General features: G+C 47.0%; 2 protein-coding genes across 12 annotated transcripts in view; both read left to right on the top strand.

Annotated features, from left to right (window-relative positions):
• The first annotated feature begins 147 nt into the window (after positions 1-147).
• Positions 148-17,987, top strand: SCAMP5 (secretory carrier membrane protein 5). Of its 2 annotated transcripts, XM_065559612.1 has the most exons (9): positions 157-297; positions 3,411-3,501; positions 6,488-6,554; positions 6,998-7,126; positions 11,010-11,166; positions 14,052-14,153; positions 14,843-14,960; positions 15,859-16,049; positions 17,657-17,987. In XM_065559612.1, the coding sequence occupies exons 3-9, from the start codon at positions 6,548-6,550 to the stop codon at positions 17,673-17,675; spliced, it is 723 nt and encodes a 240-aa protein (XP_065415684.1). In that variant the 5' UTR covers positions 157-297; positions 3,411-3,501; positions 6,488-6,547; the 3' UTR covers positions 17,676-17,987. The 2 variants fall into 2 exon arrangements, with proteins under 2 accessions (XP_065415682.1, XP_065415684.1); XM_065559610.1 differs by lacking the exon at positions 3,411-3,501 and having other exon boundaries at positions 148-297.
• An 8,852-nt stretch (positions 17,988-26,839) lies between these two features.
• The window catches only part of PPCDC (phosphopantothenoylcysteine decarboxylase), a 50,595-nt gene continuing 49,672 nt past the window's right edge, over positions 26,840-27,762 (top strand). For 2 of the 10 annotated variants that reach the window (XM_065559605.1, XM_065559604.1), the window contains exon 1: positions 26,840-27,043. In XM_065559605.1, the coding sequence (XP_065415677.1) occupies positions 26,855-27,043 (189 nt within the window). In that variant the 5' untranslated portion in view covers positions 26,840-26,854. Of the gene's footprint in view, positions 27,494-27,762 lie in introns of all 10 variants that reach the window. The other 8 variants (XM_042862048.2, XM_065559608.1, XM_065559609.1 and 5 more) reach the window with 5 other exon arrangements.

The raw sequence follows: 27,762 nt of genomic DNA, 5'->3' as shown, positions 1-27,762 counted from the left end.
TCCCCAGTGTCCCCTCCCCGTCGCGCTGGGCCCCGCCGGAACCAGCCCGGGCTGTGAGGAGCGGACCCCGCGCCGCCATCGGGCCCAGCACTTTGGACAGCGTCCGCTAGGCTGCTCCGGCTCTCGCGAGAGTTGCGGGCACCGCCCAGGGGGACAGCGAGGGGGCGGAGCCAGGCGCGAGCCGCGGTCGCTGCGGCAGGAGGCGGGGGCTGTGGGGCGCGGAACCGGAGCTGCCTGCCCGGGACGGGGAAGGGCTGCGGGGCCTGACGCTCTGCACTGCACGGGCGCTGCAGGGAGGTGAGTCCCGCGGGCTCTGTCAGCCTCGCAGTGACGGCAGCCGCGCCCGGCGAGCATTGCGGGGCTGGGGGCTGCCCGTGTCCCGCTGCCAGTGTGCGCCTGTGCCAAGGGCCCTGCACCCCCCCCCCCCGTGTGTGCGCCTGTGCCAAGGCGCCTTGCGCCCCACCCCACCCGTGGGTGCGCGGCCGTGCCCAGAAGGGGCCTTTCGCCCTCGTCCGTGGGTGCGCGGCCGTGCCAAGGCGTCTTGCGCCCCCCCACCCGTGGGTGTGTGCCCGTGCCCAGAAGGGGCCTTGCGTCCCTACCACCCGTGGGTGCGTGGCCGTGCCAAGGCGTCTTGCCCCCCCCCCCCCCGCCCGTAGGTGCGCTCCTGTGCCCAGAAGGGGCCTTGCGCCCGTGGGTGCACGCCCATGCCTAGAAGGGGCCTTGCGCCCCCCCCCCCATGGGTGCACGCCCGTGCCCAGAAGGGGCCTTGCACCCTCCCACCCGTAGGTATGCACGTGCCTTGAGGAGGCCTTGCACTCCCCAACCCGTGGGTGTGCACGTGCCAAAGGGCCTTTGCACCCCGCTCCTTCCTGAGTGTGCATGTGTGCCCAGAGGGGGCCCTGCCCCGCCAATTTGTGTGTGCGCTCGTGCCCAGAAGGGGCTTTGCACCCCCATAGCCCATGTGCATTCAGGCACTCAGAAGGGGCCGTGCAGCCCCCAGTTCGTGCGGGCGCATGCCTGCCCATGTGCCGCCCCTGTTCCCCTCCCCCCCGGTGTATGTATACACCAGCATGCATGCGAACGGGCCGTCCATCTCCCCTGTGTGCGCGCACATTCAACAGGGTCTCCCCCACCTTGTGTGTGTGTGCATGCAAAGGGGATCCCCACCACTTCTCTTGTGCATGTGTGCAAATGGTCTTTTCATTAACATTTTGTTCATTTGCACATTTGTGCAAATGAACAAAAATACCCTTGCAGGTGTGCGTATGCAAAGGAGCCTTCTGTCCCCCTCTGTGGGTGTGTTTGCGTTTGCAAAGGAGCCTTCCACCAGCTAATATCTCTCTCACTGAGTGTGCAGGGATTTTTTTTTGGAAGGCCTGATTGCCTTCTGCAAGGTGACATAATCAGTGGAATACACAACTGGCTTGTTTATTAACATGCAGTGAGTAACTGTCATGTGTATTGCAATGAAAGATGGGCCCAAGCAGAGAAAACCTACTTCCCTGATATTGTGGGGTGTTTTGAAATTGGAACTTGGATTTGAATTTTGTCCAGGGCCCCCATCTTTATAATGTGCTGAACCAAAATCCTAGATTTGAATGCCTTAGCATGCTGGGGCATTGGCTAACCAGATGCAAGTCTTGTGTCTTGATCCCAGCTCCAATTACAGTGCAAGAGAAAATTCCTTCCTAAAGTGGTAGGCGGGTGAATTAATGCTGCCCAGTTGAAATACACTGGGGCCTTGTGCCTACTGCGTGTGGGAGGTGGGTTAATAACCCAGTGACTTTCACCACAGACCTCCCTATTACAGGAGAGAGAGGAGTTGAGTATTCCAGTGAAATCCCCACCACAGTCCCCATCTGAAGATGAGTGGCAGGGTTGTGGGAGAAGATATTGTACCTGCTTATTTTTATGGTCCTTTTTCTCACTTGTATGTTTTTCTCTATCAAGGGGAAAGTGTGAATTAGTGTAAACCCTATTACCACCCAGTGTGTCACATTTTAGGGAGCTGGAGGTGTTAGTCATTTCAGATAAATGTTAAGGATAGATTCAGAGAGTGCTTTTCCATGTATAGCATTGGCTATACAGAAAAACCGGGCCCTGATGTTGGAAATGTGGAGCCCGCATGCAGCTGATTTGCAGGCAGTAGTGGAAATTTCACTGCATAAAGAGAAAATATCCATTACTTTTTTTATGAAGGCCAAATGGTGGTCCAATTAAAGTCAATGGCAAAATATCCATTGTCTCCAGTAGGGCTAGGATTTGGTCCGAAATATGTGTCGTGTATTTGTTTTACTTTTCATCACTCGTAGTTAACCTATTGGACCTTGTCTGTGCAAATGATTTTCTTACTGGAGGGCTAGATAGGCCCCGTTGGTAAAAGTGACCCTCTCTGGTCTGCACTTGCACTTCTACCACAAGTAATAACAGAGGAACTGGAACATTCAGCAAGCTGACTGTCTGAGCATGAACTTAATAGCTGTACTAGATGTGCAGGTGAGGGGGACAGTAGGCTGGGTTCAGACGGTTGTGTTGGGTGACTTTGTTTATGTGAAAGTGACTTTGCGTCAGTTTAAGCCCCATACGTGGGTTTGATCACTAAAGGGGCTTTACAGATTTATGTGCTAGGGTTTTTGTAAATGTGTTTGCTAATTTTCTGAGCATCCGTGATTGGGCACTTAACTTGAGCACCCTTAGGGCACAATCTTGGAGCTGATTCTTTGGAATTGCTGAGCAGCGCCAACTCCCATTGTCTGCAAGTGGAGCTATGTGTGCTCAACTATTTTAAAAATCAGGCCCAGTGTGTCTCCTGTTTGGGCACATGCTGTTAGAGGCCTCAGCTGCTCATCTTGGCAGAAATGCCAAGGCAGTGTGTGTTATCCCCAATGCCAGACCTTATTCTGCATCCTCCTGGGTGCCAAAAGCACCAGCTATCAGGACCTCACTTTCCCCTGGCACATTCTGTGATGCTCTTCTCTGTTTTCTATGCAAAAATCTCATCACTCTCATAACCGCATTGGTTATTGGGGCACCATCATTGATGAGCAATCAACCAGTTGTCTCCATCCCTGATGATTGTGTGTCAGTGCTTGAGTCTCCGTGAAGTCCATTCCTGTCCACTTTTTTATGTTGTCAATCCATTTCTTCTTCTGTCTACCTCTTTTTCTCTTCTTGTAGATGCAAAAATCGACAGCATGGTAAAAATTGAAAACATGGAGATGGTATCCAATTGAGCTTCTTATCCAAATACTATGGGAGCTGTGGTAGTGACTTGTTTATTTCCATACTTAATTCAATGAAACCAGCAACGAAGCTGCCTTGCTGCAAAATTTAGGTCCAGCTTGCCATTGGTACAGGGACTTAATAATAAGGTGCTATTTGTACATATCTATTTATGGTTTTTTTTATAGTATCTAAGCACTATCACTTTAAAGCTCACCAAGGAGATACACTGGGAGAGCTTCAGACAGAGACCTACAAGATGAACATATGCCCCTCATGGTTAGTAAAATCAAACAGGTACTAGGTCTGTTGAGAATAATGCCTCCCTGTGAGAGGGCATGGTGTCAGTTTAACTCGAGTGGTAGTTAGGCCTCTGCTACAATTAAGAATCTCGCTAGTGCAGCTTTGGTATCACCAGGAGTCCCTTAGATTTCCTTGATCCCTCTAAATCTTGCTTTTGGTTTGGGTAGTGTGATATGCAATTGACACTACTGTAGCCTAGTTGGTGAGCAAACTCTGCCTAGTGATGGACAAAGGGTAGGTGTTTATCTTGCTTCTTTTAGATCTGTCAGCAGCCTTTGGGACCATCATTTGAGGTTTGGTTTAGCCTGAAAGCCAGGATTGGGTGGATGGTACTACTCTTGAGTGCTTCCGGTTTTCCTCTCTGGAAGGATCCCAGAAGGTGTTTTGAAGCAATGGCTTACCTGTCTTGTGGGCTCGTGTGCAGGCTTAAGAGTATGTACGCACCCATTCAAGAGTATGTACGCACCCATTTCTTCTCGGTGTACATATGAGGATGTTGTGGGAGCTAGACCATTTGAGCTGTGATGCAGTTAGTTCAGAGCTCTACAGCTTCAGGAGTCACATGCTCCATGTGGCTACTGACCTATTTGGCAACCTTGGTGCATATATTAAACTGGAGTTCTGACAAATGTTCTTCCTTCTGGGTGCAATTCATGGTGCTGATACTGATTTCTAATACTCTATGTGTGCCCCTAGCCCTATCAATCTAAAAATCCCTGGAGCTTAATTTCCTGTGAGACTCTCTCCTTCCCTATGCACAGCAGTAGTAGCTGAGGTCACTATGGGTCCTTGAGCAGTCAGCCCATATCTTTAAATGCCTGGGGACATGGCTTTCTAAGTGGATGGCCCTTGACTCTAGAATTCTCATTCCTTCTCCTCCTTCCCCACCTACTCCTCCAGTTGATCTAACCAAACCCAAGTCTGCTGACCTTCAGGGCCTAGTGTAAGGCATTTGAGATTATTTATTCATTTATTTTGCAGTGTATTGTTTTTTAAACTCTGCATGTGCACAGAACTGATCTGTACTTGGTGCACTTTATAAATTAAAAACGTTCACAAGCACTTTAATTTCTGAATGCAAGTAAGTTGTAGATCAGGGGTCTCAAACACGCGGGCTGCATGTGGCCCGTGGAGTTATTTCCTGTGGCCCGCCATAGGCGCCGACTCCACCGGCAGCCAAGCTCTCCTCACCCCCCCCACCCCCCCCGAGCGCACTGCGTCCCTGCTCGTCCGCCTAACTCCCAGTGCTTCCCAATGCCAACCAGCTGTTTGGCGGCGCTTAGGACTTTCCAGAAGGGAGGTGGGAGGAGCGGGGACATCGACACAGTGCAGTGTAGCCACCGCGGTAAGTGGATCTAACTACATCGACTTCAGTTACATTATTCACGTGACTGAAGTTGCATAAGTTAGATCGATTTACCGCACAGTGGAAACCAGGCCTAAGCCTCTCCCTGCCCCACATTGCTGAATCTTCTTTTACTGTTCTGGCTGCAGCCAGCACTTTAGTTCGAACACGTGTTTTAGGCCTTTGTAGCCAGTGGGCTACTCTAATGGCTTTCCCAGGGGTGGACAATAGATCTGGATATATGTATAAATACTGTAGAGATGCGTGTCTAATATATATAAAAGCTCCTTCATTTTCAGTTTAACCCATTTTTTATCCCTAATAATCCTGGGTTTTACAAAAAGTATTATGATTTTTTCTGATTTTTCATCCTACTTTTGTATCATTCAAATATATAAAAAATAACTTGTTTTATTAGGAAAACATGAGATATATGTATTACGATAATGCATTAGTCTGTGTGTGTATGCAAAGCTGCCTGTTAAAGCAAGGCTATGTATTAGTCTAGAAGATAAACACAATAAACAAACAGGTATGCACACAAGCTCTGAATGCGTGCACATCTGAACATACTGATGAATCTCACGCCCACCACGTACACATTTCAGGCTGTTAGCAGATAATGGTTTAAAGATCTGACACACTAAAATGGGAAAAAAAACTAAAATCTGTATTAGAATACGTTTCAGATCACAAGGAAATATTCAAAAGTTTAAAAAAAAACAAAAACCGGAGAAAAGGATGCAGTTGAGTATGTGCACTGCAAATGGTGAGGCCCAGTTATTAAATGTAAATATTTATAGGCTAAGTCTGCAACAGTTAACTGTTTATTCAAGTGAAAAGTTTTATTTGGGGATTAGCGATATATTGTTTTCTTAAACTAAGAGGTGGCATTGTGTTTTGAATTCTGTTTTAGTTCTGCAGCAAACCACATTGAATTCTGTTAATCAAAGTATTGATCTACCGAATACTCCCCCCCCAGTTCTTCCATCGACCAAAATAAACCCCAGTATTTACCCAGAAAAATTAATATTTTTTGCACCAATTTCTGCCTGTTTTAATAATAAACACCGATAAATTCCCAGGAAAAATAAAATAAAATAAAAACTGAAAACGAAGGGATATATATAGCATAAACAATGGGAAATTCAACCATGCCTTATTATAGCATTGTCCTTGGGAGCCAGTTATTTCTGTAAAGGGGTGATTTGCCGTACCAGGGGTGATTTTCATGCTGATTGAAGGTAGCTGGGATCTTTCTGTCTGAGGATCATCCCATGGAATGTTGCAGTGAAGCCAGCTGTTTTTTTTTTTTTTTTTTTGGTTGGGTTTTTTTGGGGGTGTGTGCGGGGGGGGGGGGGGGGAAGAGGCAGGAAAGGATTCAATTTACTCCCTTAATTTGGGAAGGATATACATTGGAGAAATGCCAAGAGACTACATGGATTTCCCCAGGCTTGAATCAGTGGGGTGGTGGAGAGGGATTATGGTGTTAGGACATTTGCACTTCCGGTAACAGAGTAAATCCTGGGAAGTGGTTGAATGTAGAGGAAACATTATTCCCTGTTGTTCTCGGTGTCTGTTTCCTTAGTGTCATTACTGTCTCTTGATTTCTTCCAGTTTTGGCAGAGGTGCAAGCTGTTCTCTAATTTAGCTGCGGAGTAGAGACGGACAGACACCATGGCAGGTAAGGAAAAATCTCTGCTGGATCTTGTAGAACTGGATTTTCTATTAAAGGGCTCAGTGCTTTAATGAAGGTAACATATTGGTCTTTGCAACCAAGTTTACCTTCAGTGGGGTCATATGTGTCACAAAGGGTATAATTTGGCATGCACACTCTTTATTCCTGGTGATTGTGTGTGGAAAGAAAGAGCCCAGCTGGACTGTCGGCGCCCAAGCTGAGTTGCAAGGCTGGCAATAAGGGGAAATCATCTTTTTTTACTTATAAACTGAGCAAATCTTAGCTGGAAATCAGTGAGACACAAACGTGTAACCCCACTAGGCTACTTTCAGAGTCACTGCTCAGGTTAGATCAGTGCTTTAACCAATCAGCAACATCAGATCAGTTTGGAGGAACAGAGACTTGCGTTGGGCTCTGTTCAGTGATACATATTTTATCTCTTGTCACAGAAAAGGTGAACAATTTTCCTCCACTCCCAAGATTCATCCCCTTGAAGCCATGTTTCTACCAGGATTTTGATGATGACATTCCACCACAGCATCGAACCTTGGCCAAGCGCCTTTACTACCTCTGGATGTGTGAGTCATCCCTGGGGCAGGCAGCCTGTGTCTGCAGGAGAGGAAGGGATCAAATGGGTCGAGAGAAAAATGCTCATGCCTGCTTCTCTGAATGCTCTTCCCTAGAAGTGTTAGTGTAAAGAACAAAGTGGCACTAAGGGAAACATCATCCTGCCCCCAAGTCTAGGGACTTTTTGTCTCTTGCATATTTCTGAAGAGGTTTAAACTAGTGATGGGATCTGGATCCTGACATTCAGCTCCAAATCTCAGCTTCTCCATATTTGGGGAGTGGGGTTCTGGGTTGAGCCATTATAAAGAGGCCCCAGTCACAGAGTTTAGGTTCCAATTGGGATCTGATTTTCTGGAAGGCTTGAGCTCATCTCTAGCTTTAACTCTGCTGGAGCCAGCCCTAGAACTCATCTCAGGGTGTCCTCTCCCACCCTCTAGGTGATCACGTGCACTTCACAAACTAGAGACCGCTCATGAACTCTGCTCCCTCACAGAGCCTGCCCTAAGGTGGAACAGATTAGCCAATGAGTTTCTCTTTGCTGAAGGATTTACTGCTCTGATTTTCTCCCTGTCAGGCTCCCTCAGCCAGAGGGCTTGTCACTTGGGAAATGTAGGCCCCACCAGCACACTTCCAAGTATTTAATTGCAGCGATATCTGTGCTTGGGCTCTCCCTTCCCTGCCAAAAAACCCATGCAAGGTTTCTGCAAATCCTACCAGGGTCCTCCTGAATCAGGAATCTGAGCCAGATTGAGGTGGAAGACGTGGAGCTGTCCTCCAGCCCTGTGTTTTTAGGTCACTACTCCCCCGTTTCCCAGTTTGCAAATTCCACATCCAGCCCAAAGCCGCATGGCTGCCTCTGAAGCTGAAATGCCACTTTAAATTACTGAGTACAGGGCCTCTGATGTAGTGAGCGGTCGCTTTCGCCCAGCCCAAAAGTGTAATCTCTGCAGTACCCTGCTCCCCAGGGTGCAGGCGCTTGAGGCTTTCCTCAGAGCCAAACCTCACCTGCCCCTTCTGCAGCTGCTGAGTGATGTGCTCTCCCCCAAGCTGTGGTCCCTTGGGTAGTTCCTAATACCACTGATGCAACTAGCTGGCTGCTGGAATCGATTTCCCTTGCATAGGGACCATCTACTAGTTTGACCTGTGGGCAAGTAAAGCAGACAGAGTGGCAGGCTTCCCTGTGAGGGGAAGAGGATAGGTTTTACACCCCCTTTGGGCTGCTCTTCCTTCAGGTGTATTTTTCCCCCTTCTGAAGCCTGGTGTGGAGCTTGCCATCTCTTTGCTCCGGGTATCCTGACCCCAAGGGCATTCAGTGTAGCAAGAGTGCACAGTTCATGTAACTTTACTAAACAGAGTGCAGCTAAGTGAGTAAATTTCCCCAGGATATACACTTGCTTAGGAAATCCAGCCAGTGCTGAGAGTCAGTGTCACAACTGCCCGAGCAAATTGGGGTATGTGGGGAAAGTTTAATCAGAAATACACTTCTGAGAAATCACCACTGCATTTGGCATGATTTGGCCCCTTTACTGGCTAGCCCAGAGGAGAAGCCAAGGATTGAATGGCCCTTGGAAACTAAACTTGTTCCCAGAGGAGATCCCTCCAGGTTGAGGTTACAGCACTCCCGGTGGAGAAGCTTGCATGGCTACTCCACCTGACCTGTGCCTTAATCGAGGACTTCTGTGTAGCAGTGACAGTCCTAGTGACTGAAGTCACTACCCTTTTTTAAAATGAGATGGAAGATTGTTTCACCAGTGTCCAGGGCCGTCCCGACCCATACGCAAAGTACGCAGCTGCGTAGGGCACCAGAAAATTCGGGGCATCAAATTTCCTGGTGCCCTGTGCCGCTGTGTGCTGCTCCAACCCTTGCCCCACCTCTTCCCCATGGCCCCTGCCTCTTCCCACCCTTCTCTGCTCCACCCTCACTCCCCTGAGGACTGAAGCAGGGTCGGGCCTGCACTCACTGGCGGAGGGAAGTGCAGCAACCCAGCCCCAGCTGCGCCGCCAGTGACTGCTGGGGGGTGGTTCCCCATGTCCCCCCAAACCAGCCCCACCCACCCCCCACGGGGGGGGGGGGGGGCTGCGTAGGGCCCCAGAATATCTAGGGACGGCCCTGCCCATGTCCCTCCCCTCCCCACATTCTGTTTCTGAAGCTTTACTGGTGAGTTTGCTGCTATGTAAACCAGGACAGTGCAGATGTTTTTTTTAGGTAGAAGTTCTGAGATGGGGTAGGATGGAAGCAGGGAGAGGAGGAGCTGTTAATGAACATTTCCATCCTCCTCCTTGGCAGCGGGGGAGGGGGGGATGCTGCTGGGTGAATGGATGGCACATACAGGGTCTGTGGGAGCAGGCGCCGGGCACCCTCTGCCTTTAAGATGACCTCTGTTCCTTATCAGGTGTTCTCTCTGAACACTGAAAGCAAAATGGAGTGTTGCATTGAAGCAACCTTCCCTGGGGGGTGGTGTGTGCTCCAAGTGCAGGTTAGAAGGAGCTGAATCAGCACCAAAGGGACTGGGTGTTTATGCTTTTAACTCATGCATCTGTCTCCTCCAATGGACTTCCCACCCTGCTGACTTGCCCAGTTTTCAGCATTGGTTCTGTGTGCTGCTAGGAGTCTGGAGCTGCGCTAGCTTTCCCCTTCCTCATTCAGGGAGGCTGTTGTGGTGACACTGACAAATTATTCTGTTAAATGTATTTTGTTGGGTGCCAGGAGGGAGGTGTACAATCACTTTGACGCCCCATCCCTGATTTGGCTGCACTCATTACACTTGTATTTAATAGGCCCCTTTTTGTTCTTGAGCCTTGAAAAGCAAAAGCACAAACACCACATCTCTGTTGAACTTGCTGAGATTGTTTCTATTAACTTGCTGTCCAAGGAGACCCTTTAGGTAAGCCTGTCCCCTGGGGAGAAGACATGTCAGAAAGGAGTCCAAAACGTCCCCTGAAGGGGAAAAAGCGGGGGTGGGGGTGAGGTCAGGTCTCAAACAGTGATGGGACATCCTTGAGTGCTGCATGATGTAGTGCACATGTGGATGCCCTGCTCGTCAGATCGCTGGGTTGGCTGAACATTTTAATCTCGTACAGCGAAGCATCCCAGCTGGCTGCTCCATTACATTGCTTGGTGGACATTAATTCTGATTGGAACAAAGATTCATCCTGAAGTTCTGAGGCACAGAAGTGCAGATGACAGATTCTCCTCTGCATTGTCTAGTCTCTGGTAGGCTTCCCTTCATTGTAGTAGGCCTGTATCACTTAGTCTCCTAGTATCTTATTGGAGAAATATTTTTCCTGTTGAACTGATCTGGACATGCCATAGACCAGTCAGGAACTTGTGACTTCAGTTCTCAGAATCGGTCAGTTGGTGTCCAATGGCTCAAGCAGATTTGTCATGAGAAAGGCAGCTTGGCTACTTGGTCCAACTTGCCTGGGAGCGCACTCCCTTTAGTGAAGCCATTGCTGGTGGCAAGTGAGGAGCTTCCTTTAGTTTTCTCACTTCCATCCTTTGGTGGCAAGAGAGAAATTAATTGTGTTTCAGTTACTCTCACTCATAGATGATTGTACCTTTCCGCCGCCCCCAAACTCTCACCTCCTGTAATGGGTGACATATGCAGGGGAGCCACAATTGGGCCATGATTCGTTGATGCCAGCCTGCTCCGGCTAGCTTGGAACCATTGCCCCAGGGAGCCTGGTGGGCATGGAAAGACTAATTGTGAAAATTATAGAGGGGAGAAGGATGATAAAAACTGAAGATAAAACTCCACCCTTGGATTAAACCTGCCTGAACATTTCTGAACCCCATGGACGTAGCCACCTGAAGGGTCCCTTCGGTCACAGCTTACTTTCTTGCCGTGTGCTACTTTGCTCCCTCTGTGTGTCTGTGTGTATATATGTTTGCAGTGAACAGCATCACCTTGGCAGTGAATCTGATTGGCTGCCTCGCATGGCTGATTGGAGGCGGTGGAGCTGTTAATTTTGGACTGGCAATTCTCTGGCTCCTTCTCTTTACACCCTGCTCCTATGTCTGCTGGTTTAGACCTATTTACAAAGCCTTCAAGTAAGTGGTCAGAGCTGGGCACAGCTTCTCACTGTCTTTCCCCTTTCTTCTCATGACTAACCAATGCTTAGACTGGCTCACCTCTATTTGGGAATCCCTCCCTTCCCTTCCTACCTTTAACTTTACTTTCCTACCTTGAAATCTTGGATGTTCAGGATTAAGATCTCAGCTCCCCATAAAAACTAATATATCAAATATATATTTTCCCTCTGAGTGGGGTTCTTGACAGTGAGTCATGGGAGATTGGGAAGTGTATGTGAACAGAAAACTTTGAATGCTGTGATCTATCACATGGTAACTTGGACAAGAGTCCACAGGTACAGTGCATAATGAATGAATACATTCCAGCTGTTCCTGTCCAAGTTGACAGACTCTGTGCTTTTGCTGCAGAATGTGGAGGCTCCTGAAGAGAGATGCCTTGGGTATCAGAGAAACTCTGACAGCCCTTCTCTGATACTAGAACTGGAAATGGGAAAATAGGTCAATATTTAGATGAGTTGCAAGTGCTTCTTCCTAACATCACAGCCCCCTCGTTCCAGCTAAGAACTACAGGGTACCAGCAATTTTACAGCACGCTTCTCTGACTCTAGAATCCTCTACATTGAGTCAATAACCAAAGTGTTCTACAGTCCCAAGAGATAGAGGAGGGAGAGCAGCTAAACATCTCCTCCTCTGGCTCTGATTTAGCAATGTACTTAAGCGTCCGCTTAATTTTAAGCATATGATTTGTCTCAGTGAAGTCAACAGAATGTAGGAACGTGCTTGTGTATCTTGCTGAATCAGGGCCTTTAATTCTAAGGTTCATGCTTTGACTTTCAAGTCTCATTGGGCCATGACGCAAAAGCATGAGGGAAGAGGTATTAGAAGTTGAGGTTCTTACAAATTCCTTTTTCCTGACACTAGAAGCTCAGATTCATTCTCAGGAAACCCGAAGACAGATCCTCAGCTGGTGTAAAGCTGCAAAGGTCCATTGAAGTCAATAGAACGATGGCAGTTTACATTAGTTGTTGGGCATCCAACTATCCCATTACCTCAAGAAATGTGGCTCTGTGGACCTCTCTTTGTTCTAGACAACACACTAGCTCCAGAAACTCAGTTCTCTGCAGCCCCAGCTTGCGGGAGAGATCTGATTTTTATTTTGGGGGGTGAATATTTTCTTTCTACTAGAGACTCCTTTTACAAACCTTTTGGGGGTGGATAGCATGTATTTGTGTTGGTTATGTGTGCAAATTAGAGCAATCCATGCATCACCAAATGTAAAGTACACCATTCTACCAGTCCCCTGCCGTTTGCTGAATGCTTCATTAGTTCCCTACTTGAGAGCAGGGTGGACTGATTTAAATCAAGGCGATTTTAAATCACCAAGTGGAATGCCTTGAGTTAAATAATTGATTTTAATCAACTTTTCCATTTGCACTTCAGTCATTTTCTGAAGAGAGGTGCATTCTCATTGGTTAGTATAACCATTAAAGCATGTTCACTTACAACTAAATAGAGCCTTTACATTAGTTTCGGTACGTCTTTTTTGTTACCTAGAAGGGTATGCTATAACTATATACATGTATTTAAGCAGTTATATAGCTTAATATTTTCAGATTTATTCATTGTATATTTTAGTATCTTAGAAACTGGTGAACAGTATATTGTATATTTGTCAGATAATTTACTTTTTGTTTATGATTTGTGTCAAGCTGCATTGTGATGGTAACTGGAATTGAATGTAACACTCGGAACAGCATATAAAATTAATTTTTATTAAACAAAACAAGCCCTTAATACAGTACATGACCTTTGTGCCATATTTATAAAGCTTGACCTCAGAAGCTATATGTTTTCCCCCTGATTCTTTCTTAATACAGAAAAACAGCCTTTAGCTCAGTTTTTGATACAGGTTTATGGATTTAGCTTAGTTGTTTTTTATTTAAATGTTTTAAGAGCTTATAATAATTTTAGGCCTTAACCGATTTCTTTAAACAGGTTTATTTTTAATTTAAATAACAAAATAAAAACATTAAATTAAAAGAATTGATTTTTTTGTCCACCCTGCTTGCGAGGAGGAAGGATGGTCCAGTGGATAGGGCACTGCACATGGACTCAGGAGAGCTGGGTTCAATTCCCCAGTCAGACACAGATTGGTGTGACTTTGTCCATTTCCTAGCTGCAAATTGGGAATAATACTTCACTGCTTCACAGGGGTGTTGAGGATAAAATCTGCTAACTATGAGGTGCTCTAATAATATGGTAATTAGGACTATGTAAGTAGCTAAATAGGGTACGTCTACACAGGGATAAAAGACCTGCAGCAGGCCCAGGTCAACTGATTCAGGCTCATTGAGCTCAGGCTGTGGGGTTAAAAATCGCTGTGTGGATGTTAGGGCTCCAGCTGGAGCCCCAGCTCTGGGACCGTCCACTCCTTGCAGGATCCCAGAGCTCTGGCTCCAGCCTGAACCCAAATGCCTACACAGCAGATTTTTCAGCCCAGGAGCCCCACAAGTCCGAGTCAGGCCAGTCACAGATTTTTTTATCCCTGTGTAGACATAGCCATAGAGCCTTGGAGAAGCTCTGCTCTCTGACACCTGTTTGCCCAGCTTGAGCCCCTCATTTTCATTTCTCCTTCCTTATGCTGTGATGTCCCTATCCTGACTATTCTTTGAGGGCAGCTCTTGTTCACACTGGACCATCCGTTCCCATTCTCATCCACCGCATCATGGCAAAAAAAATCTCTGCTGGAATGAAAGGGATTGTTTAGCTGAGCTGGTGGCAGAGATATTGGGTGTTCAGGGGGACGAGAGCTTCCTTGCTGCCATTTGGAGTGCAGCTTGAGTACCGATTGAGACACGGGTAGCAGTGGGGAGGAGGAGGATGATAAATTGTTTCTCTTGTAGGACAGACAGTTCTTTCAGCTTCATGGCTTTCTTCTTCACCTTCATGGCCCAGCTGGTGATCAGCATTATCCAGGCGGTGGGGATCCCTGGCTGGGGAGTCTGGTAAGGAATTTGTCACGTTCAACCTTTCTTCTCTTCAGGTGCTAGGCACAGCTGACTCCTGTTAGGATGGAGGAAGAAAAAAATTCCAGAGTCCCCTGGCTCATCAAGTGGACATCAAGTGGGTGGAAGTGGGAGTATGGAAGGAGTGCATTAGTGGAGTGGGAGGAGAAGGGTGATGAAGGATGTGATGTGGTGGAGAAAGGAGGTAGAATATAAGAACGACCATACTGGATCAGACCAAAGGTCCATCTAGCCCAGTATCCTGTCTTCTGACAGTGGACAATGCCAGGTGCCCCAGAGGGAATGAACAGAACAGGTAACATCCAGTGATCTGTTTCTTGTCGCCCATTCCCAGCTTCTGACAAACAGAGGCTAGGGACACCATCCCTGCCCATCCTGGCTAATAGCCATTGATGGACCTATCCTCCATGAACTTATCTAGTTCTTTTAGGAGGCATTGGGGAGGCCCTTAGGGTGCTTGTTGGTTTCAGGAATGGCTTAGCATTATCTTTTGTCAGCCAGGGAAAGGGTCATCCAAGATACTGAAGGGTTTGGGAGAAGAATCATTTTAGAGTGAGGTTTGCCACTTGCAGCATACAAAGCCAATGGGGAAAAAAACCATAGCTACTGGATATGCATGGCTGCAACAATGCCGTTGTTTAACCAGAACCCTTTTCATCTCCCTGCAGTGGCTGGATTGCAGCAATATCCTTCTTTGGGACCAACGTGGGTGCAGCTGTGGTGATGCTTATCCCCACCATCATGTTTACAGTCGTGGCAATCTTCTCCTTCATTGCCCTCAGTATGGTATGATTGCTGGATTAGAGACCAGAAATTGTGACATTTTCTGGGTGGTCTTCTGGGGAGGAGATCCAAGCTGGGAGAGGGGGGGCGGGGAGCTGCCGCAGGGCTTGGGGGCGGGGGAGCAAGGTGGAAGTTTCGCCAAGGGCGCGAAACTTCCTTGCACCGGCCCTGGGTGTCTGATGAAATGCAACTTTCCGTCTATCCTGTTTCCTGCCTTAGGAATATGGATATAGAGGGGACTGAATCAGGGTTTTGGAGCTGTGCTCCGGCTCTGCTCCAGCTCCAGGCAAAATCCTGCAGCTCCACTGCTCTGGAGCTGCTCCATGCTCCAGCTCCGCTCCAAAGCCCTGGGCTGAATGACTCTGGGGAAGACTTGTAATAGGGTAGGTTGTCTGTACTAATCTATAGTGACCAATCAATGATTGATTGGTGGCATATGTGCGTTGAGTTGATGGTTCACTGGAAACAGTAGTGAGACAGTTGTCCACATCATGAACTACCATCCCAACAGGTCAATTTGCTTCTCTTGTTGGCAGTCTAGGTAGAGCACAAAAACTAAATGGAGATGGAGGATGAACTGCTTTCACCCATCAGAGCGGGTCCCATTAGGTCAGGGTTGAGCCTCTTTGGTCAGAATTGTTGCACTGCCACGGTTGTTGTATGGAGCATCCCAGTCTCCAGGGCTGTCATTCCAACATCTGTCGGTTTCGGTCCTGATTCTGAGGGGTTGAGCACCTGTAACTGCCCATGAAGTCAATGGGAGCTGCAAGTGCTCAGCACCTCTCGGGATCGGACACTTTGCCTTAGGTTCTGTCAGGCTAGCCAGATAATTAAAAAAATAGTTGGGGGCTCGCCTCTGTGAATCAGTGATCTCTTTTCTCTCTACCTCTGCCCCACACAGGTGCATAAATTTTACCGGGGCAGCGGAGGGAGTTTCAGCAAAGCGCAAGAAGAGTGGACCACGGGAGCTTGGAAGAACCCGCATGTACAACAGGCAGCGCACAATGCGGCAGTCGGTGCTGCACAAGGGGCCACGATGCAGCATGAAACACCGTATTCTGCCACCCCTAACTACACCTATTCCAATGAGATGTGAGCAGAAGACTCTGTCCTGAGGGGTGGGGGAGAGGGAGAATACTGCTGAGCCAAGTCTGTGTAAGCATTTCAACAAGGGAAGTGTAAGATACTTGATTTTTCCCTCTACTCTAGAACAGGGTATTTTTTTTTTTTTTTTCTGATTCTCTTTTCTCATTTTGAAGAAGCTGTGAGTTGACCTGCAGGACACTTGTGCTGTGCAGTAGTAACTGTGTGCTTGTGTTCCCCCGTGAAGTAATGTACGGTGGTGATTTTTAAATTACTGTGGTGATAGGTGTATGTTTATAACATCAGCCAAAAAAAAAACCCAACAAGCTCACTAAAATGTCAAGAGCAAAACTGAAGATCCCTGACAACTTGGGAGTTCCAGTGGCTAATACTTCCAGTTGCTAATGTGTGGTTAGTAGTGGCAGCCTCTAGCGAGGACTGGTACCAGTTTATCCAATCCCAGGAATTTTCCTTTTTCTTGTAGCAGGTTACTAGCTGATTTAGCGCTTAAATTCTCTGAAGCCAGTCCATATCCTCCCTCCTAGGTTCAGAGAAAACAGGTTCTCCTAACACATGGTGTTGTAATAATTTATTCTTTGATGTATTGTGAGGAAGACAGTATTGGTGTGTAACTGTACAGCAAGGGCCCCAAGGCAATGTTGGGAATTTGCCCTGTTGAATTGTAGCAGACCTTCCCATTAGTGTGAAACTTTGGTACATTCCAGAAGCTCCGGACTGAGTTCCATGCTCTGAGCCATATATTTTTAAGGTGTTCCGGTGGGGAAAAGTGATTGTAAAATTGGCACGGTGTTTTTCAACAGATCTACTCTTCGGCATAGTAAGGGCCAATCTTGTTACTAGACACATTGCTTCAATGGTATTGCTTATGTTGTAAATAGTGTGAACAGTATTTGGCCCTACAAATTATCTGCTGCTGGTTTTAGGCTCCTTTGAAAACCAGAGCCTAAGGGAATGAAGTGCCCAACTTCCCTTGAAATTCAGTGGGATCAGGCTTGCTTGCAAATCCCAACCTTAATGTCCAAGAAGTGTTTACTCCTGTTGGCCCTGAAAACCCCATACAGCTAGGGGAGAGCGAGTTGGATTTAGACGTCATGCACTTTGTCAGTGCAGTGGCCAACTAAATTTGCACTGCACATTTGCTGATACAAAATGCAGAAGAAAACAACAACTTCAATTTCAGATCCTGGTTGGAATTTACGGCCCTGGCGGTTAAAAGAAAATGGATGTTACTGGGAAGGAATAGGGGTGAAATATGCTTATTTTTAGAGAGAGACATTTTAGACTTTGAATGCACTTTAAGTAGGGAGGCCAGATTTTCTCCAAACCATAATCAGAAATTAGTTCAAATTTAATCTAATCTGGCCCCTTTGATCAAGTATCTCCTTTCTTCCCTGATCAATGCTCCCCAAAGTCTTAAACATGTAGCAGGCAAATGGTGGTCCTGTAATTTAGTAACCCAACATTCCACAGCTTATTAGTTTTCTAGTTGCCCTGCTTTTCAGGCCATCAAAACCCCATCTCTTAGCTGCCTAATAATGTCTGTATATGAAATATATATGCAAGAATTATGCCAATATGAATGATTTTTTTTCCAGCAAAGCCAACCAAGAATAAAGAAGTTTCCTTTTTAAGGATGCAACTTAAATAATTCTGCAGCAGCCAGTTGTCTTTTGACAAGGCTGTGAAATAAAGGTATGATAAAAATGTATATATCTTATGGAGGAAAGGAAGCCTTCACTGAGCCTATTATATACTTAATCAGATTTAAAATATTGTGCAATTAATTATAGCTAGTCTAAAATGTATTCTACCAAACCTTGTGGTCTGTTAGTCCCCTGGTTGAGAATGTACAAATTAACAGTGATTATTTCGCCTTCTGTATTTATTGTAAGAAAGACAAGCTATTAAAACAAGCAGTAACACAAACATACAGCTTTAGCCAACTCTCCTCTCTATTACATCCCCAAAATCTATGAATGTGACTGATTCTCAGTAAAATGACACTGAATGCATCAGCATGGCTGCCACTGATGACAGAACCTGTGCCGAATACGGTACCTTGATTTAATTATTTGTACTTAACCTGTGACTGCTGGCCGAGTGATGCCAAGAGTTTAGATACTGCTCTAACTCTGGAGTAATGCCAATGAAATCAAAGGATTTACAGCAGATTCTCACCAGTATGAGATAATAATCTGCTCTGGCCCAATGATGGTATGTGCATTGGTAGAGTCAGCATTTCCAATGGCAAATGGGATGCCAATGTAGCTTTTTGGCTGGCAGGTAGGGTGAGGGGGGGGTGTTGCTTCAAAACAGCAACAGCTCATTGGCCATAAAGTATTCACACAGTTAAATTCCACATAAATCTGCAACCCCCATTTTCTATCTTTTTGTCTGGAGTTTCCTCACTCTGTCTTGAGTTTTATGTTCTACATGTGTCCAGCCAATTCCGAACGGCAGGGCCATGAAGATATGATTATGTCACAGTGATCATCACTGGCACAGAACTGTGAATTTTGCCATTTATATGGACCTAGCTGCCTCGGATTAACGGTTCATTAGCTTTGATCTAGACCTGTTTCAAAGAGCACTATATCAAAGCAAACAGCAGCAGGGTCCACAAAGTTGCTATGACCATAGTGTGAAATGATCTGTTTTTACTGTGATTGTGCTGTGAATTGCGCATAATTTTACTGTGACAAAATCTTAAGCCATAGTGATGCATCATAGGCCCAACTTCCATTCTGAGAGGCACAGGCATTTTGTTATCTTGCAAACAGTGGCATTTAGATTCCTTGACCACACAATTGGGAGTGTTTCATGCTGATTAAAAATATGAATATTGTTAAGGAAATCACACAATGTTCTTTCCAACTGTATCTACTAAATGAAAAACAAAACATTAGAATGTTTGCACTGTCCATTTGTCTATGCCTCATGAGTGCGTTGTGTCCAACCTTATTGTGCACTAATTTATGTATGCTAAGATTTTAACTCTAGTATAAAGCCCCTAGTACTTAATATAGGTCTTTCCAGAGACCTATCATTGCTCTAAAGACTGTATTATATAGAAAATATTTCACTCTTTTGCTCTCCAACACTCGTCCCTCAGCTAATCTCCACCATCTGCTCATTGGCTACCTGTAGTAAACCTCTCGCCTCTTGTGTAGATCTAATAAAAACTGGTTAATCCTGCATGGATTAGACTGCAGTGTAGATTGGTGCTTTGAAAGCTCACTGATGCCTGGTGCTCTGCTCTTATCTTCTCACAGCTCTATTCCTTTCCCCTTTCTCTTATTTTCCCCCCCCCCCAGCAGCAAATTTCTTGCTGGCCTCAAAGTCATATTAAAACACAACAATAAATGGAATCCTTGTTAGAATAAATAGAATAATTTTCTGAGGACTTGAAAACCTACTTCAGCAAACTGCACAAGTTCTTTAAATGGTGAGGTGTGCTCATTAATATTTCTGGTCCTCTTCATCCTCGTGCCCTGGAAACAACTTTCAGAAGCCAACACTCTTAAGTGCACAGATATGCACTGTGGCACTATAAAAAAAATATTTCACTGAATTGAGACACTCACAAGCTAACTTATTATAGCTATTTCCTCACTTTGCTAAAATGGAGCTTTTTTCCTAATTCTGGCTGGAAAGAATTTGCTAAATTAGTTTGGAGTTTCAGCTGGTCAGAGTGAAGGACCTGCTGCTGTACTGAAGCAGATATTCTAAGATTAACGACACTAAAGCACCATGGTTATGCCATCCCCATTTACGGAACTGACTCAGGCCCACCTTTGTAACACAAAGATAAAATAATAAATCTCACAGCCTGGGAGTAAAGTGCCAGGCATAGAATGAGAAAAGGGACATGGGGCTCCATAACGGCATGACAAATCTCTTCAAATTCTAAGAGAGAGCCATTTGGGCTCTGGATAAGAATCTGGCTCAGTGTTCGAACTAGAGATGGGCTGAGAAGGGTCGGTGCTTGGTTCTGAGTCAGGTGAAGGTTGAAGACTGAAATCCAGCAATCTCCTCTCAGGAGAATTCCATCATCTTTGGATTACACCAAGCCAAACAAGATCCTGGAGAATAAAAGGTCCCTTTGCTCTTTGGATTCAACCCAGATCCAGAATTAGAGGGGTGGGTGTAGATCTGTGGATTCAAATCCAACCTAGCATCTCCCAAAACTCCTGGATGTATGATTCCAGCTCAGTCCTGTCTCTAGTTGGAACATTGCACACCACACGTAACTTTTAATTTGTTCGTGGAGGCAAAGGGTGGTTGTGAGCGTAGCCTACTCTGTGACATAAATAGTCCTAATGTGAAGTGGTCTGGGATCAAATAATGTGCTTTCTGAGAAGGAAAGAGAAGGTTCTGTGGGAAATTTGCACTGAATCATGGTGCGTTCCACTTCTGTAAAAAAAAACAGTAGAGAATGCTCCGCCGTGACAGGTTCTAGTCGGAGCTCAGCTGGACAGTAGAGAAGGGAAGAACCTTTGTGATCAGTGTGTGTTTCAGCATAGTTCAGGGTAGTGATGGTGCCATATTATCCTTTCAATGTATCAGAGGATTTTTTTAAAACGTAAAACAAATTGGATGGATGGTTTTATTAAATATTTGGACCACTTGTGACTATTCAGAAAGCTGCTGTTTCCTTGAGTCATTCCGTGTCTGTCCCTGATAAATCAGTGTCATTCTGGAGAATAACAATAAAAAATTCTCTAAAGCAAGGTGTGAAAATGTCGTTCGTTGCTCTTTATAAGTGAGTTCTGTGCGGGTAAAAGGTGTGGCTTGACGTTCCTTCAGACTGAAGTCTCCTCTTTATCCAGAGGACCGTTACAGCACAGGAAGCAGCAGTGCAAGCTTTCCTACACTTTAATTTGGAGAGGCCAACCCGATGATGTTCACTGTCTGTTAATAGCAGTCCAACAGCCTGCCAGATATGGGGTTGACATGTAAAGGGGGTACCTATACATTAGGAGCTGGAAGGAGACCACAAAGACCTTTCGCAATGACAAAAATGATCCATCTGCAGGTGATGACATTTGGTTACTGCCAGTGTCATTCCAGTTGAGACCAGTGACCAAGCACTCAAAGGCTCTATATCACATCACCACTGCCTCATGAACATTTTGCTTTTAAATTTGCAATGGAGATGCATAAAGTTGTGGAGTGGCAAGAGCTAAAGGGAGATTAAATCTCATGCTTAAAGCAATCTAACTGTTGGAGCTCGCCTGCTCCACATATGCCTACTAACAAATGGATATAAACTGGCTATCAACAAGTTTAGGCTTGAAACTAGATGAAGGTTTCTAACCATCAAAGGAGTGAAGTTCTGGAACAGCCTCCCAAGAGGAGCAGTGGGGGCAAAAAACCTAACTGGCTTCAAGACTGAACTTGATAGTTTATGGAACAGATGAGACTGCCTACAATGGTATGTAGCTGATCTGCTATGGCTAGCAGCAAATATGTCCAATGGCTGGGGATGGAACACTAGATGGGGATGGCTCTGAGTTACTACATAGAATTCTTTCCCAGGGGTCTGGCTGCTGGGTCTTGCACACATGCTCAGGGTGTAACCAGTTGCCATATTTGGGGTTGGGAAGAACTTTTCCCCCATGTCAGATTGGCAGAGACCCTGGGGGGGTTTCGCCTTCCTCTGCAGCATGGGACACTGGTCACCTGCAGGTTTAAACTAGTGTAAATGGTGGATTCTCAGTAACTTGAAAGTTTTCAAATCATGATTAGAGGACTTCAGTAACTCAGCCAGAGGTTAGGGGTCTATTTACAGGTGTGGGTGGGTGAGGTTCTGTGGCCTGCAATGTGCAAGAGGTCAGACTAGATGATCATGATGGTCCCTTCTGGCATTAAAGTCTATGATTCTTATGCCATCATCTGGCTCTGGCCAGTGTTGGAGATAGGATATCAGACCAGATGGACCACTGGTCTGATCCAGTATGGCAAGTCCTATGTTCCTGTTTTCAAATGGCTCACAATTTGAGCAACCCACTCATCTTGCTCCTGCTTTTTCCTGTGTAATATTGTCTCTGGGTTTTGAAGGCCAGCTGTATTTTCAATTAGCTGAGAGCTTTATACGTTGATTGTGGCATAGAGAATATATAATACATCAACTCGCTCTGAATTTTGCTGTCTTCCACTTGTACTGCTTGTACTTGTAGCCTCTGCTACTCGTGCAGTTAAAGCAGCGTTGGCTCCCTCACAACATCACTGGCAGCTAGGACAAAAAATTTCCTCCATTGGTTTCATGTTAGTGGCTGCTGCCCACCCAATACCATTCAGTTCCTCACAGCAATCCCACATCACTGTCCACTGGGCCTAGTGCTATCTCCTTTTCTACTAAATTTCTAATAAATTTGTTAGTCTCTAAGGTGCCACAAGTACTCCTGTTCTTTTTCTACTGAGTGCACAGCCTGTGCCTGCTACGACTGCAGAAGCATGAGATTTAGCCTCGCTGTGCCAAACTGGGTTCCTGCAATACTCAGGTAGGAGTTGTCTTGAGCTTTATGATTTTTTAGGGATGTCAGATACTGCAGCTCCCATTCTCAGTGCTCTCTAATGGATTCTGCTTCCAACTCTCTCATGCATCCAGCCCACAGTCAAACAAACAAACACTGGGAAAGAGACAGGATCTCCCTCCACCCCATGAGGCTCCAGTGTCTGTATGTAGGCGTCTGTGTTCTCATCACCATCTGCATAAAAACTGATCATCATAAAGCATCCACCTATAACAAATAATATGTCTGTGAAAAGCCATGCTGAGTCTGGAACAGTCAACAATGCCTGGCAATTGCCAGCACGTTAGAGGTGACTTCAGGAATGCATAGGCTTTTACCAGGATTTCTGCATCCCTCAGGATCTCCCACTTTACTCTCTAATGCTGATCACCATGGAGTACTCATTTTGTAGCTTCCATCTTTCTGGCTGAGAGGGACTGGATGGAGCTCCTTCTACTACTCTTCAATACCCATCCATTCTAGGGGGTCTCTTGACAGCCACTCCTTCTGCCTCCACCACTAGTTAAACATGCTGCCTTGTAGCTCTCCCAGTTCATACTGGCCTAAGCAATGGGATTAGGTCTTGCAGTGATAAGGGCTAACTTGCTTGCCTTGGACTAGTTTGAGTGTAACATTTTCACAATGTTCACTTACTAGCAGGGGCACCATTTAGGCAGGGCGGGGGGGCTCTAACCCCCTCTGAGTTTCATACCTGAGGTCTGCTCACAGCGCACACCCTAGCACTAGATGGAACTCTTCACTGCAACATAGCTTGCTTGTGATATGTGATGAGTTCTGTGCTGCTCCCAACTTCTGCCTTTGGGGCAGGGAATTTGTTTATAAACAGAGGGAGGGTGATTAAGATAACAAAAGGCTTGTTATTAAAGTAAATTAAGGATTGTTAGATGATTCTGAAAGCAGTGCCAGGCACTCAAGTTAAAAGATAGAAAACAAAGGGTAGGAATAAATGGTGTGAATGGAGAGGTAAATAGTGGTGTCCCCCAGCTGTCTGTACTAGGACCAATGCTGCTCAACATTCATAAATGATCTGGAAAAAGGGGTACACCGTGAGGTGGCAAAATTTGCAGAAGATACAAAATTACTCAACATAGTTAAGTCCAAAGCAAATTGCACAGAGTTACAAAGAGATTGCACAAAACTGGGTGACTGGGCAACAAAATGGCAGATGAAATTCAATGTTGATTGATAAATGCAAAGTAATGCATATGGCAAAATATAATCCCAACTATACATACAAAATGATGGGGTCTAAATTAGCTGTTACCCATCAAGAGAGAGAGAGTTAAAACTGGCCCTGCACAGAGCCTCTGGGGGCACCCTAGTCCCAAGGGCAGGGCAAGAGCCAGCTGGGAGGCAGTGGAGGGGCTGTGCCAGATCCACTGCTGTAGAATGGGATGGCCACCCCCAAAAGGAGCTGAGGCCTTGGGGGAGAAGTAGCTTACTTCTTGCCTGAACCCCATTGTGGAAGCAGGATTGGGGGGTGGGCCCAGCACAAACTCCTGAGGAGCACGGAGAGGAGCTGGCTGGTCCTTCCAGGATGGTGGAGGGGTGGTGACAGATGACTCACACTTACAGTCCTGGGAGAGGTGGAGTAAAGGCTCTCAGGCCTCCCTCCCTGAAATGGTCATCACAGGCTGGATCACTGGCCCCTCAGACTGGGATCCGGTTTCTAGCAGAGCCACACATGCCCAGGTGAGGTGGAACTCATGATGCACCTATGAGAAGTGAGGTGGATCACTTTAGACCCTAGTCATGATCAACTGATCCCCTTAAGAATACGGGACCATCTCTTCTTGAGGATCCAGTTTACAAAGGAGCCTGTTACTGGGGAGAGAGATTTTCCTGTCCCTTTGAAGCCAATGTGCAAACCCCTAAATGGGAGATGAGAGGTCCAGAGCCCCAGAAGATAGAGTCTTGATTTGGCTTTCTATCTTCCTCAGTCCTGCTAAGAGCCCCCTGCTGCCCATGTCCCCATCCCCACACAGGAACACAGAGCCTTGACACCTCCAGGACAGAGACTACCTGCAAGACTGCCCTGATTTCTATTAATAGTCCATCGGATTCAAGTCTGTGTTTTATTATTATTAGCATTCACTATGTATTTTTATTATGAGCATTAATATTAGAATTGACTATTTACTATTATCATTCAATATTCATCATTATTATTAGCATTTACCATAGATTGTAATTAGCATTTGCTCTTTATTCTTAGCCGTAACTGCTTATTAGTTATTTTTAATTATATTATTCCTTTCAGGGTATTCTGAGCCCTATTTTTTCTCTTTATTATAAATTATTTATTATACTTTACTACTTTTAGGGTGAGCTGGATGCAGTTGGGGTGATTGGGAAGCAGAGAATGAGGAGCTATTGTGTTATTACTAATGTTTTCTCTGAATTTTACCAACTTCAGAGCTGGTGGGTCATTTTTTCCGCTGTGTGTCTGTTCCAGGACAAAGGAACAGCTTCCTGGAGGAGCAGACACTGAGGACCATGTGTCTGTTGGTGTGAGAGATGAATGTCCAGCAATGACACAGTGAACCTAGGCGTGGGATTGCTGCTCACAGATGGGCCTCTCCTATGTGGTAGTTCACTGTGGGCTTGGGAGTGTGAACTGAACCTTTCAATATCGGTAACAGTTCCTGTATGTAGAGAAAGTGGGCATATTTCCATTATTTGAATTGTGTTCGTACCCACAGGTCTGTCAGGATCAGGCCCCAGGATTGCATTGGGGACTGCTCAAACGCAGATGATTACACAGTCCTTGTGAAGAAGAGGTGGCAAGAATCTGGCTGTGCCCATGTTACATCTGGGGAAGCTAATGACGCTTGTTTCTTGTGTCTAATCCTGAAAAGATGTCAGTAACAATGGAATAACTGTGGGCTGCTTTGTAGTATGGTGTGAAATGCACAGTTGGACCTCATTGTTGCCTTGTGCACTGGGGACTTCATAAGGACAATTACTGTGGTTGTGGCCAGGGTGATTTTCCCCCCATCCACTTGCAGGGGGAAGTGGAGATGTTTGGATCCAAATCCAAAGTTTAAGGGTGCTCAGGTCCAGGACTTTGGTTGGGGACCACTTCTACCCAACACCCCACCTCTTATGAGGAAGCGTCTTTCACCAAATATTCCTCTCGGCAAAGAGGGGTCAGACTGCCCTGCTCATCAACAGATTGGGTCTGGAGGAAGCACTGGTTTCCCAGTGGCCTCTGGTGAGTCACCTTGCCTACTGCCTCCCTGCCCAGTCCTCCTGGGCACTGCTAGCTAGCTCTCTACTTGTCACCCCTCAGCCACCTGTCCCCCTCTCCTCCAAGCCTGCTGGAGCAGAGGGAGCTCTTAGCAGCAGGGCTCTGCAGGGAAGAACTCTTGGAGGCCAAGCTCAGGTCTGTGACAGAAACTGAAGCTGCCATAGCATCAGAGCACCCAACACTGCTCCATTGGGTAACTCCCCCTTTAGGAGAAAGAGGGGCTTAAGCCCTACCATTTTCAGGTGGGATGAGACCCTGCAGGACTAATGGGGACCCTATGGTGCTTCCATGCGCCATGCTGCTGCAATCTGCCCCCACTGCCAGGTGCATCCCCAGGCCCAGGGTAGGGTCCTGCCCTGCTCTTTGTAGGGTTGTTAATTTCGGTTGGCCATATTCCTGGTGCTTTCATCACAGGAGAGAATCTTTAATTAAAGATTAATCTTTAATTCCTGAGCCTCCCGGACGATCCTGGAGCGTTGGCCACCCTAGTTCTCTGCCGCAGGGTTTGGAGCAGTGCTGAGCCCTCCTAGGGAGCATTTCGCGGCCACCGTCCGAGCTGGGGGAGCTGGCCCGGGACCTGGAGGCGCAGCAGGGAGCGGCCCAGGGCCCATCGGGTTGGGCTGCAACCGGCAGAGGAGCAGGGGTGCGGGCGGGGGAGAACGATCCAGGCATGGGACGGGCGGGCTCCATTACGTCACAGCCAGAGCGCGTGCACAGCGGGAGCCCAGAGCCGGACGCTCCTGCGCGTGGCCAGAGCGCGGGGCGGAGCTGGGTGCAGAGTGGAGGTACGGGGGCAAGAGCCACTATGGTTTCCTCAAAAAGCAACAGAGGGTCCTGTGGCACCTTTGAGACTAACAGAAGTATTGGGAGCATAAGCTTTCGTGGGTAAGAACCTCACTTCTTCAGATGCAAGTGAGTATGGTTTCCTCGTCGTGTCACCCCTGGTGATGTCAAGCGGGACCCCCGTGACGTCACTGCTTTGGGGGCGGAAAGGCCTCCCGCGTGGCATGCAGCCCCTCTCCTCGGTAGGACTCAGCTACCTGGGGGCTGGGGCTGTCAGGGGCTCAGGTAGGGAAGAGGAGGTGGGACGCTTCGGGCTGAGGAGAGAACTACATCTCCCACCATGCTCTGCTCGCGCGGCCGCTTCCGGTGCAGGCAGCACTTCCGGCAGTGCGGGGCCGAGCGCAACCGCCTGGGTGAGCGGATCGAGGTTCGGGGCGTGAGGGCTATCCGCGGCCCCAGCTATTTACCCCGCTCTCATGGGTCTGTCCGGCAGTGCCCCAGTAACTCGGGGGGCTGGCTGGTGTCGGGCTGCCGCGGGTACAGGAGGGTGTGGGGGAGGGGGCTCACGGGCATTCGGCGCCTCTGCCGTGTAAAAGCGGGAGCAGCGACGTGTCCGCCTCCACGCGCGCGCGGCACCCTGCGGGGTGACAGCCCTTCCCCCAACTTCTGCCACGATCTAGGTGATATCAAAACAACCTCCTCAGCGCCCGGGCCACATGCGCACCCCAACACACTCTTTGGAGAGGTGCTGGGTGCAGGGCTAAAAGCGGAGCCCTGTGCTTTACTGCTGCTGCCCACTGGCGTCTACCAGCAGCAGTAATCACCGATGTGCAGGACGCTGAATGTTCTGGCGTGATCTCCTGGTAAGAAGCTGTGTTTAAAGGGATGTAGTGTGAACGCTACAGGCGCCCATAAAACTTACAAAGCACCACTTGAAGCAGAATACTATTAGACTGCAAGTTCTTCAGGGTTCAGTCTATACTTTCCTGTGCTGTTTGAGGAGCACGTTGTGGACACTATCAGAATACAAGTAATATATAACTATAATACACACATGCTGCCCTTTTGCACACTCTGTTTTCTCCATTTTCTTTCTGTTCCACATGTGACTGTACTGTAATGTGTTTGCAGT

This window comes from Chrysemys picta, chromosome 10, assembly GCF_011386835.1.
Source record: "Chrysemys picta bellii isolate R12L10 chromosome 10, ASM1138683v2, whole genome shotgun sequence".
NCBI lineage: Eukaryota > Metazoa > Chordata > Testudines > Emydidae > Chrysemys > Chrysemys picta.
Note: the sequence above shows the minus strand (reverse complement) of the source record. Positions and strands in the feature narration are given on the sequence as shown.